The sequence below is a fragment of the Oncorhynchus mykiss genome, chromosome 28 (assembly GCF_057628025.1).
Source record: "Oncorhynchus mykiss isolate SJ-2025 chromosome 28, ASM5762802v1, whole genome shotgun sequence".
NCBI classification, from domain to species: domain Eukaryota; kingdom Metazoa; phylum Chordata; class Actinopteri; order Salmoniformes; family Salmonidae; genus Oncorhynchus; species Oncorhynchus mykiss.
Genome location: NC_143049.1, coordinates 8312501 through 8326272, shown reverse-complemented (window position 1 = coordinate 8326272; position 13772 = coordinate 8312501). Strand labels below are relative to the sequence as shown.

The 13772-nt window shown below is 43.4% G+C and overlaps 1 protein-coding gene across 1 annotated transcript in view; it reads left to right on the top strand.

The window, feature by feature from the left end:
- Positions 1 to 13772, top strand: part of LOC110508422 (protein unc-13 homolog A) — an 89030-nt gene that overhangs the window by 65555 nt on the left and 9703 nt on the right. The window contains exons 21-26 of the mRNA XM_090225696.1: positions 27 to 190; positions 9901 to 10054; positions 10594 to 10662; positions 11086 to 11175; positions 13454 to 13588; positions 13655 to 13772. The exon at positions 13655 to 13772 is cut by the window's right edge and continues 10 nt beyond it. Of these exons, the coding sequence (XP_090081822.1) occupies positions 27 to 190; positions 9901 to 10054; positions 10594 to 10662; positions 11086 to 11175; positions 13454 to 13588; positions 13655 to 13772 (730 nt within the window). The remainder of the gene's footprint in view (positions 1 to 26; positions 191 to 9900; positions 10055 to 10593; positions 10663 to 11085; positions 11176 to 13453; positions 13589 to 13654) is intronic.

The following is a 13772-nucleotide window of genomic DNA, read 5'->3' as shown; positions in this document are numbered from 1 at the left end:
ACAGCTTTTCCCCGCTGTGTGTGAAGCACCTGTTCCAGTACACTACAGAGGAGCAGAACAGTGGTGTGGTGAAGATACCTGATGCCAAAGGAGACGACGCGTGGAAGGTGTACTTCGAGGAGACTCCTCAGGAGATCGTGGATGAGTTCGCCATGCGTTACGGAGTGGAGTCCATCTACCAGGCTATGACGTCAGTACCATCACCATACAGAACACATACAGAGAGTTTGGAAATTGGTATTAACCAGAGACTTTGCTATACATAAATACATTTATACAATGGGTGGTTCTAATCCTGAATGCTGATTGGTTAAAACCGCATTCCAGCCTGTGTCTATTCCACAAGTTACCACCTGCTAAATCTATGATGTTAAAATGCCTATTTACTCTGTTCCATCTGACTGTGCAATCCACTGTCTCATCAACCCAGCCAGGCAATGTATAAGTTTGATCTCCACTATAAAAACATCTAGACATTATCTCACATTTTTCTTAGACTAACATTTAGTTTTCAACAGCAGAGATTTGTATAAACCTTGCTGTCTGTCTCTCCTGACATTTGCAACATTGAATTTGAATATTTATAAAATCTCCAGCTGTCCCATAGTAATGAACGTATCGTGACAAGACAGACAGGCAGGCAGTGTTTCTCAGACAGTCAAAATCATGAATCACCTGGCATCATTTGTATTGACATATATAATGTCAATTGAAAAAAGGTCAAACAAAATGAAGTGCGGCTAGTTTGCAGTCTTTCCAGCTTCAGTTTGAAGTGATTGTGTTAGTTTGCTAGCTCCTCTGAACAACAATGTCCTAAAGAGAGAGTATATTTTCTACACCAGGTGAAATCGTGCAGCATTAGCTATGGATGTATCCAAATAAATGTCACTAGAAAAAAGTTGAAACAAATGCAACTGCAGCTACTTTGCTGTTATTCTGGCGGCACTGTTTGACGTGACATTAGTCGTAGTTGGCTAACTAGCAAGCATGGGATAAGAACGTTGTCAGCCAGTATGGCAATGGAACATTTAGAACGAACGACTGGGTCGCGTCCATAGATACAGAACAAAAAGACTGAACAAATGACCAGCCGGCTTGGGTAGCAACCCTAAATTTGTGTCAGGACTATATCTTGTGGAAGGATGAAATAGTATGAATAAATTAATAAAAATGCTGTTTTTATTGGAAATATGTAAATTATTATTTGAATATGTTGATAACCAGCTGTATAAAAGTGGAACTGACCCTCTACGGCTTTGCATTATTTTCCAGAGAACGCATAGAACCCAGAGTTGATTATCCCTTTCAGACCATTGCTATAATTTAACACATTTGCCGCTAGAAATGTATTCAACATCCACTGAAGTATCTAGCAAGTTTACTAGATAGCTACTGTAGTTGCTTTGGTAACCAAACAAACTTGCTAGTTTAGCTAACCAACCCATCAATCCTAGTTTGCTATTATGAAAATCGAACTAAAATCACATTTTATTGGTCACAGACCAGATGTTAATGTGAGTGTAGCGAAATGTAGAATGCTTCTGTTTATTGTTACAATGTCCGTTAGTTCGTGTGAGTACCTGTGCTGTGTGTTTTGGCTTTCGTACCATTGTGGATTGCACAGATGATTATGGGTCTCGTCCCGTCCCGTGCGTTAACTTCTCTGGGATATGTGGGACGCTAGCGTCGCCAACAGCCAGTGAAATTGCAGGGCGCCAAATTCAAAACAGAAATCTCATAATTAAAATTCCTCAAACATACAAGTATTATACACCATTTTAAAGATAAACTTCTCGTTAATCTAGCCACAGTGTCTTATTTCAAAAAGGCTTTACAGCGAAAGCACACCTTGCAATTATGTTAGGATAGCTCCTAGCTACAGAAAAACATACAGCCATTTTCCAACCAAGGAGATGTGTCACAAAACTCAGAAATAGCATTATAAATATTCACTTACCTTTGATGATCATTATCGGAATGCACTCCCAGGAATCCCAGTTCCACAATAAATGTTTGTTTTGTTCAATAAAGTATAATTTATGTCCAAATACCTCCTTTTTGTTTGCGTGTTTAGTACAGTAATCCAAATGTACAATGCGCGAGCACTTAGTTCAGACGAAAAGTCAAAAAAGTTATATTACAGTTCGTAGAAACATGTCAAACGATGTATAGAATCAATCTTTAGGATGTTTTTATCATAAATCTTCAATAATATTCCAACCGGACAATTCCTTTGTCTTTAGAAATGAAAGGGAACGCAGCTCGCTCTCACGGCCGCGCGCGTGATTTAGCTCATATGGCATTCTGCCAGACCCCTTTGTCAAACAGCTCTTATTCACGCCCCCTTCATAGTAGAAGCCTGAAACAAGGTTCTTAAGACTGTTGACATCTAGTGGAAGCCATAGGAAGTGCAATATGACCCCATAGACACTGTATATTGGATAGGCAAAGACTTGAAAACCTACAAACCTCAGATTTCCAACTTCCTGGTTGGATTCTTTCTCAGGTTTTTGCCTGCCATATGAGTTATGTTATACTCTCAGACATCATTCAAACGGTTTTAGAAACTTCAGAGTGTTTTCTATCTACTAATTATATGCATATTCTAGCTTTTGGGCCTGAGTAGCAGGCAGTTTACTCTGGGCACCTTATTCATCCAAGCTACTCATACTGCCCCCCCAGTCCCAAAGAAGTTAATCATTGTGCGCTTGTCTTATTTATTCAAGGTACTCCTCGTTCTTTTGTTTGGGTTTCAACTCTGTGTTTTGTGTCGTGTTTGTTTGGTCTTTGTCCCTGTGCTTTTAAACTGCACACCGTAATTTGGGTGTAATAAAAAAAACTATTACGCATTCCTGAGCCTGTCTCCTGACTCATTCATACCAGCGTGACACAGCCCAATAGGATGCTCTCGATTGTGCATTTGTAAGTTTGTCAGGGTTTTGGGTGACAAGACAAATTTCTTCAGCCTCCTGAGGTTGAAGAGTTGCTGTTATGCCTTCTTCACCTCACTGTCTGTGTGGGTGGACCATTTCAGTTTGTCTGTGATGTGTACGCCGAGGAACTTAACATTCCACCTTCTCCACTGCTGTCCCTTCGATGTGGATAGGGGGGTGCTCCCTCTGCTTTTTCCTGACGTCCACGATCATCTTCTTTGTTTTGTTGACGTTGAATGAGAGGTTGTTTTCCTGACACCACACCCTGAGTGCCCTCACCCTGTAGCTTGTCTTGTCGTTGTTGGTAATCAAGCCCACTACTGTTGTGTCGTCTGCAAACTTGATAATTGAGTTGGAGGCGTGCATGGCCACGCAGTCATGGGTGAACAGGGAGTACAGGAGGGGGCTGAGCATGCACCCTTGTGGGGCCAGCGAAGTAGAGATGTTGTTAGCTACTTTCACCACCTGGGGGCGGCCCGTCAAAGTCCAGGACCCAATTGCACAGGGCGGGGTTGAGACCCGGGGCCTCCAGCTTGACGATGAGCTTGGAGGGTACTAGGGTGTTGAATGTTGAGATGTAGTCAATGAACGGCATTCTTACATAGTTATTCCAGATGGGACAGGGCAGTGTGATGGCGATTGTTTCGTCTGTGGACCTGTTGAGGCGATATGCAAACTGAAGGGGGTCTAGGGTGGCCGGTAAGGTGGAGGGGATATGATCCTTGACTTGTCTCTCAAAGCACTTCATGACGACAGAAGTGAGTGCTACTGGGCAGTAGGCATTTAGTTCAGTTGTCTTTGCTTTCTTGGGTACAGGAGCAATGGAGGCCATCTTGAAGCATGTGGGGACAACATACTGGGATAGGGAATGATTGAATATGTCCGTAAACACAGCTAGTCTGAGCATGCTCTGAGGATGCGGCTAGGGATGCTGTCTGGGCCAGCAGCCTTGCGAGGGTTAAAATGTTTAAATGTTTTACTCATGCCGGCCACAGAGGATAGGAGGGGGGTGCAGTCCTTGTTAGCGGGCCGCAATAGTGGCACTGTGTTATCCTCAAAGAGGGCAAAGAAGGTGTTTAGTTTGTCTGCAAGCATGACGCCGGTGTCCGTGACGTGGCTGGTTTTCTTTTTGTAGTCCGTGATTTCCTGTAGACCCTGCCACATACATCTCGTGTCTGAGCCATTGAATTGCGACTACTTTGTCCCTGTATCGGCATTTAGATTGTTTGATCGCCTTGCAGAGGGAATAACTACACTGTTTATATTCAGCCATATTCCCAGACCTCTTTAAATGCGGTGGTTCGTGCTTTTAGTTTTGCGCGAATGCCGCCATCAAAATGATCTTGAAGTGTGTATTCCGATTGGTCAGACCAGCGTTGAATGGTTCTAGTAACTGGTTCATCCATTTTTTTTATACATTAGTATCAGCAGTTTTACAGGCTCCCAACCAATTGTGCCATTATGTGTTTTTTTCACGTTATTTGTAACTTATTTTGTATATAATGTTTCTGCCACCGTATCTTATGGCCAAAAATAGCCTCTGGATATCAGGACAGTGATCACTCCCCTCGGATTAGACTAAGATTTTTTCTTCAACAAGCAGGACACACAGGACATTCTCCGAACACCCGACATGGCCAACATCCCAGTTATTTGCAAGAGGAAGAGACACAGGTACGGAGGACACAGAGTGGGGTGCCTCGTAAGGATCCGCAGAAGGCGTTACCGTTACCGTCAATATTACTCGCCAACGTGCAATCATTGGACAATAAATTAGACGAGGTACGATCACGAATATCCTACCAACGGGACATCAACTGTAATATCTTATGTTTCATGGAATCGTGACTGAATTATGTCATGGTGACAGCTTGCGGGATATACGCTGCACTGGCAAGATAGAACAGCAAGAGGGGGGGGGGGGGGGCAGTCTGTGCATATTTGTAAACAGCTGGTGCACGAAATCTAAGGAAGTCTCTAGATTTTGCTCGCCTGAAGTAGAGCATCTTGTGATAAAATGCAGACCGCACTATTTGCCTGGAGAGTTCTCAGCTATACTTTTCGTGGCTGTTTATTTACCACCACAGACAGATGCTGGAACTAAGACCGCACTCAGTCAGCTGTATAAGGAAATAAGCAAACAGGAAACCACTCACCTAGAGGCGGCGCTCCTTAGTGGCCGAAGACTTTAATGCATGGAAACTTTAAACAGTTCTACCTAATTTTTTGTTAAATGTGCAACGTGCATGTGTTAAATGTGCAACCAGAGGGAGAAAAAAATATATCTAAATCACCTGTACTCCACACACAGACTCGTACAAAGCTCTCCCTCGCCCTCCATTTGGTAAATCCGACCACAATTCTATCCTCCTGATTCCTGCTTACAAGCAAAAACTAAAGCAGGAAGCACCAGTGACTCGGTCTGTAAAGAAGTGGTCAGATGAAGCAGATGCTAAACTACAGGGCTGCTATCACAGACTGGAACATGTTCCTGGATTCTTCCGATGGCATTGAGGAGTACACCACATCGGTCACTGGCTTTATCAATAAGTACGTCGAGGACGTCGTCCCCACAGTGGCTGTATGTATATACCCCAACCAGAAGCCATACAAGCAACATTCGCACTGAGCTAAAGGGTAGAGCTGCCGCTTTCAAGGTGCGGGACTCTAACCTGGTAGCTTATAAGAAATTCTGCTATGTCCTCCGACGAACCATCAAACAGGCGTCAATACAGGGCTAAGATTGAATCGTACTACACCGGCTCCGACGATCGTCTTATGTGGCTTACCTCAAAGGGAAGCACTGCCGTGAGCTGCCAAGTGACACAAGCCTACCAGACGAGATAAATCACTTCTATGCTCGCTTCGAGGCAAGCAACACTGAGGCATGCATGAGAGCATCGGCTGTTCCGGATGACTGTGTGATCACGCTCTCCGTAGCCGACGTGAGTAAGACCTTTTAACAGGTCAACATTCACAAGGCTGCGAGACCAGACGGATTACCAGGACATGTGCTGACCAACTGGCAGGTGTCTTCACTGACATTTTCAACATGTCCCTGATTGAGTCTGTAATACCAACATGTTTCAAGCAGACCACCATAGTATCTGTGCCCAAGAACACGAAGGCAACCTGCCTAAATGACTACAGACCCATAGCACTCACGACCGTAGCCATGAAGTGCTTTGAAAGGCTGGTAATGGCTCACGTCAACACCATTATCCCAGAAACCCTAGACCCACTCCATTTTGCATACCTCCCAAACAGATCCATAGATGATGCAATCTCTATTGCACTCTGCACTGCCCTTTCCCACCTGGACAAAAGGAACACCTACGTGAGAAGGATATTCATTGACTACAGCTCAGCGTTCAACGCCATAGTACCCTCAAAGCGCATCACTAAGCTAAGGATCCTGGGACTAAACACCTCCTTCTACAACTGGATCCTGGACTTCCTGACGGGCCGCCCCAGGTGATGAGGGTAGGTAACAACACATCTGCCATGCTGATACTCAACACTGGAGCCCTTCAGGGGTGCGTGCTCAGTCCCCTCCTGTACTCCCTGTTCACCCATGACTGCATGGCCAGGCACGACTCCAACACCATCATTAAGTTTGTAGACGACACAACAGTGGTAGGCCTGATCACCGACAACGACGAGACAGCCTATAGGGAGGAGGTCAGAGATCTGGCCGGGTGGTGCCAGAATAACAACCTATCCCTCAACATAACCAAGACTAAGGAGATGATTGTGGACTACAGGAAAAGGAGGACTGAGCACGCCCCCATTCTCATCGACAGGGCTGTAGTGGAGCAGGTTGAGAGCTTCAAGTTCCTTGGTGTCCACGTCACCAACAAACTAGAATGGTCCAAACACACCAAGACAGTCGTGAAGAGGGCATGACAACGCCTATTCCCCCTCAGGAAACTAATAAGATTTGGCATGGGTCCTCAGATCCTCAAATGTTCTACAGCTGCAACATCGAGAGCATCACTGCCTGTTATGGAAACTGCTTGGCCTCCGACCGCAAGGCACTACAGAGGGTAGTGCATATGGCCCAGTACATCACTGGGGCTAAGCTGCCTGCCATCCAGGACCTCTTCATCAGGCAGTATCAGAGGAAGGCCCTGAAAATTGTCAAAGACCCCAGCCACCCCAGTCATAGACTGTTCTCTCTACTACCGCATGGCAAGTGGTACCGGAGTGCCAAGGCTAGCACAAAGAGACTTCTCAACCGTTTTTACCCCCAAGCCATAAGACTCCTTAACAGGTAATCAAATGGCAACCTAGACTATTTGCATTGTGTGCCCCCCCCCACCACCCCTATTTTACGCTGCTGCTACTCTCTGTTTATCATATATGCATAGTCACTTTAACTATACATTCATGTACATATTACCTCAATTAGCCCAACCAACCAGTGCCCCCGCACATTGGCTAACCGGGCTATCTGCATTGTGTCCCACCACCCGCCAACCCCTCTTTTACGCTACTGATACTCTGTTTATCATATATGCATAGTCACTTTAACCATATCATCATGTACATACAGTGCCTTGCGAAAGTATTCGGCCCCCTTGAACTTTGCGACCTTTTGCCACATTTCAGGCTTCAAACATAAAGATATAAAACTGTATTTTTTTGTGAAGAATCAACAACAAGTGGGACACAATCATGAATTGGAACGACATTTATTAGATATTTCAAACTTTTTTAACAAATCAAAAACTGAAAAATTGGGCGTGCAAAATGATTCAGCCCCCTTAAGTTAATACTTTGTAGCGCCACCTTTTGCTGCGATTACAGCTGTAAGTCGCTTGGGGTATGTCTCTATCAGTTTTGCACATCGAGAGACTGACATTTTTTCCCATTCCTCCTTGCAAAACAGCTCGAGCTCAGTGAGGTTGGATGGAGAGCATTTGTGAACAGCAGTTTTCAGTTCTTTCCACAGATTCTCGATTGGAGTTTGCCTGAAATGTGGCACTGTACTTCCTCAATCAGCCCGACTAACCGATGCCTTTATATAGCCTCGCTACTGTTATTTTTCACTGTCTTTTTACTGTTATTTTTATTTCTTTACTTACCTACTGTTCACCTAATACCTTTTTTTAAAAATGTTTTTTAATTGCACTGTTGGTTAGAGCCTGTAAGTAAGCATTTCACTGTAAGGTTGTATTAGGCGCTCGTGACAAATACACTTTGATTTGATTAGATCCTGTTTGAGTTTCTGCCTTTAAGATGGTAGGAGCAAGATGGCGTCGTGGTCAGATTTGCCAAAGGGAGGGCGGGGGAGGGCTTTGTATGCATCGTGGAAGTTAGAGTAGCAGTGATCGAGTGTATGCTGAAAGAATATGGAAGCCTTGTCCTCAAATTTGCTTTGTTTAAAATCCCCAGCTACAATAAATGCAGTCTCAGGATATATGGTTTCCAGTTTGCATAAAGTTCAGTGAATTTCCTTGAGCGCCGTTTTGGTGTCTGCTTGAGAGGGAATGTACACAGCTGTGACTATAACTCTCTTTGGATATAAAATTGCCGGCATTTGATTGTAAGGAATTCTAGGTTGGGTGTTCAGAAGGACTTGAGTTCCTGTATGTTGTTATGATTACACCATGAGTCGTTACATCATGAAGCATACACCCCCGCCCTTCCTCTTCCCAGGGAGGTGTTTATCTCTGTCAGGTGAGATGCATGGAGAAGCCCGGTGGCTGATCCGATTCCGACAACATATCCCGAGAGAGCCATGTTTCCGTTAAACAGAGAATGTTACAATCTCTGATGTCTCTCTGGAAGGCAACCCTTGCTTGAATTTTGTCTACCTTGTTGTCAAGAGACTGGACATTGGCGAGTAGTATACTCTGGAGCGGTGGGCGATGTGCACGTCTACGGAGCCTGACCAGGAGGCTGCTCTGTCTGCCCCTTCTGCAGTGTTGTTATTTTGGTTTGGCTTCTGGGATTAGATCCATTGTCCTGGGTGGTGGTCCGAACAGAGCATCCGCTTTGAGAATGTCGTATTCCTGGTCATAATGTTGATAAGTTGACATCGCACTTATATCCAATAGTTCTTCCCGGATGTATGTAATAAGACTTAAGATTTCCTGGGATAACAATGTAAAAAAATAATACATACATTTTTTTTTTTTAAACTGCATAGTTTCCTAAGAACTTGAAGCGAGGTGACCATCTCTGTCGGCGCCATCTGGACTTTGCCAATAATGTTTTCAATTCGACTTTTACTTTCAAATGCAGCTCAAACATAGAAAATGTAGTAATGAACTATAGCCATTGAATTCTACCGCGCAAATATACAGTGCGTTTTATATGAAAATAATACTGCTCTAGAATGCCGTTCAAACCAATCAGAAAGGAGTTTTCGACAATGCCATTGTATAATTAAGTGATAATGCCCCTCGAAGCCGGCGTTTGGAGGATATTGACTAAGTCTCGGGCCTAACAACACCCGTGTCAATATATCCTCCAAACACCAGCTTCGAGGGGCATTATCACTTAATTATACAATGGCATTGTCGAATGTCAACAATGCATGGCATTGTTGAATACTGGCATGGCATTGTTGAATACTCCTTTCTGATTGGTTTGAATGACATTCTAGAGCGTGCATTATTTCCTGAGCTACTTCAGTGGATGTTGAACACATTTCTACCTGCAAATGAACACATTTCTAGCAAAATATGTTCCATAGAACGCCTGGTTGATTATCCCTTAAATAAATATATGTCTCTGGTTTTAACCTTACGTTAAGGAGAGAACAAGTATTATGTACCATCTACCAGTGTGTCAACCCAGACATTCTGTTTTTGACTGTGATAACATGTAACAATACAAAATACAACACACTTGAGACTACTGTGGGCTACAACCTACACTGGACAGACAAACGACAATATGTTTCATACCTAAAAATCCCAGTTAATATGAATATAATTATTAAATTGTGTGTCCACAGCCATTTTGCATGCCTGTCGTCTAAGTACATGTGCCCTGGTGTACCCGCGGTGATGAGTACCCTTCTGGCCAACATCAATGCCTACTATGCTCACACCACCCAGTCCACCAATAACGTCTCGGCATCAGACCGCTTCGCCGCATCCAACTTTGGAGTGAGTTCATTAGTGTGTACTTTTAGGGTCGGTTTCCCAGACACAGATTAAGCCTAGTCTTGGACCTAAAAGCTATTTCAATGGAGATTCTCTTTAGTCCAGGACTACACTTAATCTGTCCTGTAAACCAACCATTATTGTTTTAGGTTTACATTTTATTAAAGCTATTTCATTCAAAATCGTATGAACTGTGTTGATTAATTATGAATGGAAATGCCTTCTTAGAGATTAAATGATATGATAGAGATGACACGTCATGACATGTTGAACTGTGCAGGTAAAGTAAAAAGGAAAGTAGTTTCAAAACCGGAACATTGTCCTGAGGGCCCTCAGCCCTAATACAGCCTCCAACCCCCATTTTCAAACAGTTGCCCAACCTACATCCCTCAACTGCCCAATCAGATTCACCAAACTAAGCTAGATCCTGTCCTGGGTTGACATAAGCAAAATATACACACATATACTGTCAGCTGAGATGATGTTACAATTTTTTCTCCTTTTTTTTTATCTTGTCCTGTGTGTGTGCCCTGTGTGGGTAGAAGGACAGGTTTGTGAAACTTCTAGACCAGCTCCACAACTCTCTGAGGATTGACCTTTCCATGTACAGGGTAATATCAACTTTTTCTTTCACTGTTTTCTATTTTTCTTTTTTAAGTGTGTTAATTGTTTTGAGAGACTTTTAGAAGTGTTTTACTTAGCACAAACACTGGTTTATATTGTTATGTGTGAAAGTCACTGTTTTAGATTAGTCCTCTATTCCATTATAGGCAGTTTCTATTTTAGTTTTTTTTTCTTTTAATATTTTGTGTAATTAGATGTTTTTCTTCCAGTTCCATCTGTAAGACACTGTATACAGGCTGTTAGATTCTATCAATATAAACATTACTTTCTAAGTTGGATAGGCCTTCAACAAGCCATGTTTATTCTACCAGTCTTGTGATATCTGATCCTGTTTTTCAAGAACATATCTCTGTTCGTTACAGTGTTTGTGTGTTTCTACACTGTTTTCAAGTATATGTTTGTGTTTGTAGAATAACTTCCCGGCTAGTAGCCCTGAGAGGCTGCAGGACCTCAAGTCCACTGTAGACCTGCTGACCAGCATCACCTTCTTCAGAATGAAGGTGAACAAAACTCTTCATCTTCTTCTTTATCTCTGTTTCCTCAAGTCCTAGAGCTGGCCTTTGCCGGCCAACATTTTATTTCAGGAAAGAAGCAATATATTATGTGGATTCATAAATAGACTTACTTGCTAAGCTAGCTCTTGAGTAGCCACTGAAGACCACCCTGGTCTCCTGAGCTTACATTCTGTTTCACTACACGGATTCAGTGAAACAAACCCAGATCGCAGTGGTCAGGAGGGTTTAATCAGGCTAGTGCTTGAGGGTTAGGCAACATTTAGCACCAGTTAAGGTGTATGAGCCATATACAGTGCATGTTAGGCAACATTTAGCACCAGTTAAGGTGTATGAGCCATATACAGTGCATGTTAGGCAACATTTAGCACCAGTTAAGGTGTATGAGCCATATACAGTGCATGTTAGGCAACATTTAGCACCAGTTATGGTGTATGAGCCATATACAGTACATGTTAGGCAACATTTAGCACCAGTTAAGGTGTATGAGCCATATACAGTGCATGTTAGGCAACATTTAGCACCAGTTAAGGTGTATGAGCCATATACAGTGCATGTTAGGCAACATTTAGCACCAGTTAAGGTGTATGAGCCATATACAGTGCATGTTAGGCAACATTTAGCACCAGTTAAGGTGTATGAGCCATATACCGTGCATGTTTCCACATTTTGTTTCGTTATAGCCTTAGTCTAAAATGTATTAAATAAATAAAAAATCCTCATAAATCTACACAATACCCCATAATGACAAAGCGAAAATAGGTTTTTAGAAAATGTTGCAAATATAAAGTATAAAAAATAAAAAAACAAATTCCTAATTTACAGAAGTATTCAGACCCTTTGCTATGAGACTTGAAATTGAGCTCAGGTGCATCCTGTTTCCATTGATCATCCTTGAGATGATTCTACAACTTGATTGGAGTCCACCTGTGGTAAATTCAATTGATTGGACATGATTTGGAAAGGCACACACCTATCTATATAAGGTCCCACAGTTGACAGTGCATGTCAGAGCAAAAACCAAGCCATGAGGTCGAAGGAATCGTCCATAGAGCTCGGAGAGAGGATTTTGTCGAGGCACAGATCTGGGGAAGGGAACCAAAACATTTCTGCAGCATTGAAGGTCCCCAAGAACACAGTGGCCTCCAAGGAATGGAGTGGAATGGAAAAAGTTTGGAACTCCTCCTAGAGCTGGCCGCCCGGCCAAACTGAGCAATCGAGGTAGAAGGTCCTTGGTCAGGGAGGTGTCACTCTGACAGAGCTCTAGAGTTCCTCTGTGGAGATGGAAGAACCTTCCAGAAGGACAACCATCACTGCAGCACTCTACCAATCAGGCCTTTTATGGTAGAGTGAACAGATGGAAGCCACTCCTCAGTAAAAGGCACATGACAGCCTGCTTGGAGTTTTTCAAAAGGCACCTAAAACACTCTTAGCACATGAGAAACACGATTATCTGGTCTGACGAAGCAAAGTTTGAACTCTTTGGCCAGAATTCCAAGTGTCACATTTGGAGGAAACCATTGCCTGGCCAATACCATCCCTACGGTGAAGCATTATGGTGGTAGTATCATGCTGTGGGGATGTTTTTCTGTGGCAGGGACTGGGAGACTAGTCAGGATCTAGGGATAGATGAACGGAGCAAAGTACAGAGAGATCCTTGATGAGAACTTGCTCCAGAGCGCTCAAAACCAACATTTTCTAAAAACCTCAGACTGGGGTGACGGTTCACCTTCCAACAGGACAACGACCCTAAGCACACAGCCAAGACAATGCAGGAGTGGCTTCGGGACAAGTCTCTGAATGTCCTTGACTGTCCCAGACAGAGCCTGGACTTGAACCCGATCTAACGTCTGGATATACCTGAAAATAGCTGTGCAGCGACGCTCTCCATCCAACCTGACAGAGCTTGAGAGGATCTACAGAGAAGAGCTCCAAATACAGGTGTGCCAAGCTTGTCGCGTCATACCCAAGAAGACTCGGGGCTGTAATCTCTGCCAAGGCTGCTTCAACAAAGTACTGAGTAAAGGGTCTGAATACTTGTGTAAAAGTGATATTTCAAATTTGCCAACTTTTCTAAAAACCTGTTTTTGCTTTGTCATTATGGGATATTGTGTGTAGATTGATGAGGGAAAAAACAATTTCATAAATTTTAGAATAAGCCTGTAATGTAACAAAATGTGGAAGAAGTCTAGGGGTCTGAATACTTTCCGATTGCACTGCATGCTAATGCTAAGCTAACTGACATTTGAACTTACTGTGTGATCAGGTCCAGGAGCTGCAGAGCCCCCCCAGGGCCAGTCAGGTGGTGAAGGACTGTGTCAAAGCCTGTCTCAACTCCACATACGAATACATCTTCAACAACTGCCACGAACTCTATGGCAGAGAGTACCAGACAGACCCTGTAAGTGTGGTTGAGTATGTGTGTGCATGCATTTCTGTGTGTGTGTCTGACCCTCTCTCTCTCCAGGCTAAGGCTGACATTCCAGAAGAGCAGGGTCCCAGCATCAAGAACTTGGATTTCTGGTCCAAACTCATCACCCTCATCGTCTCCATCATAGAAGAGGACAAGAACTCCTACACACCCT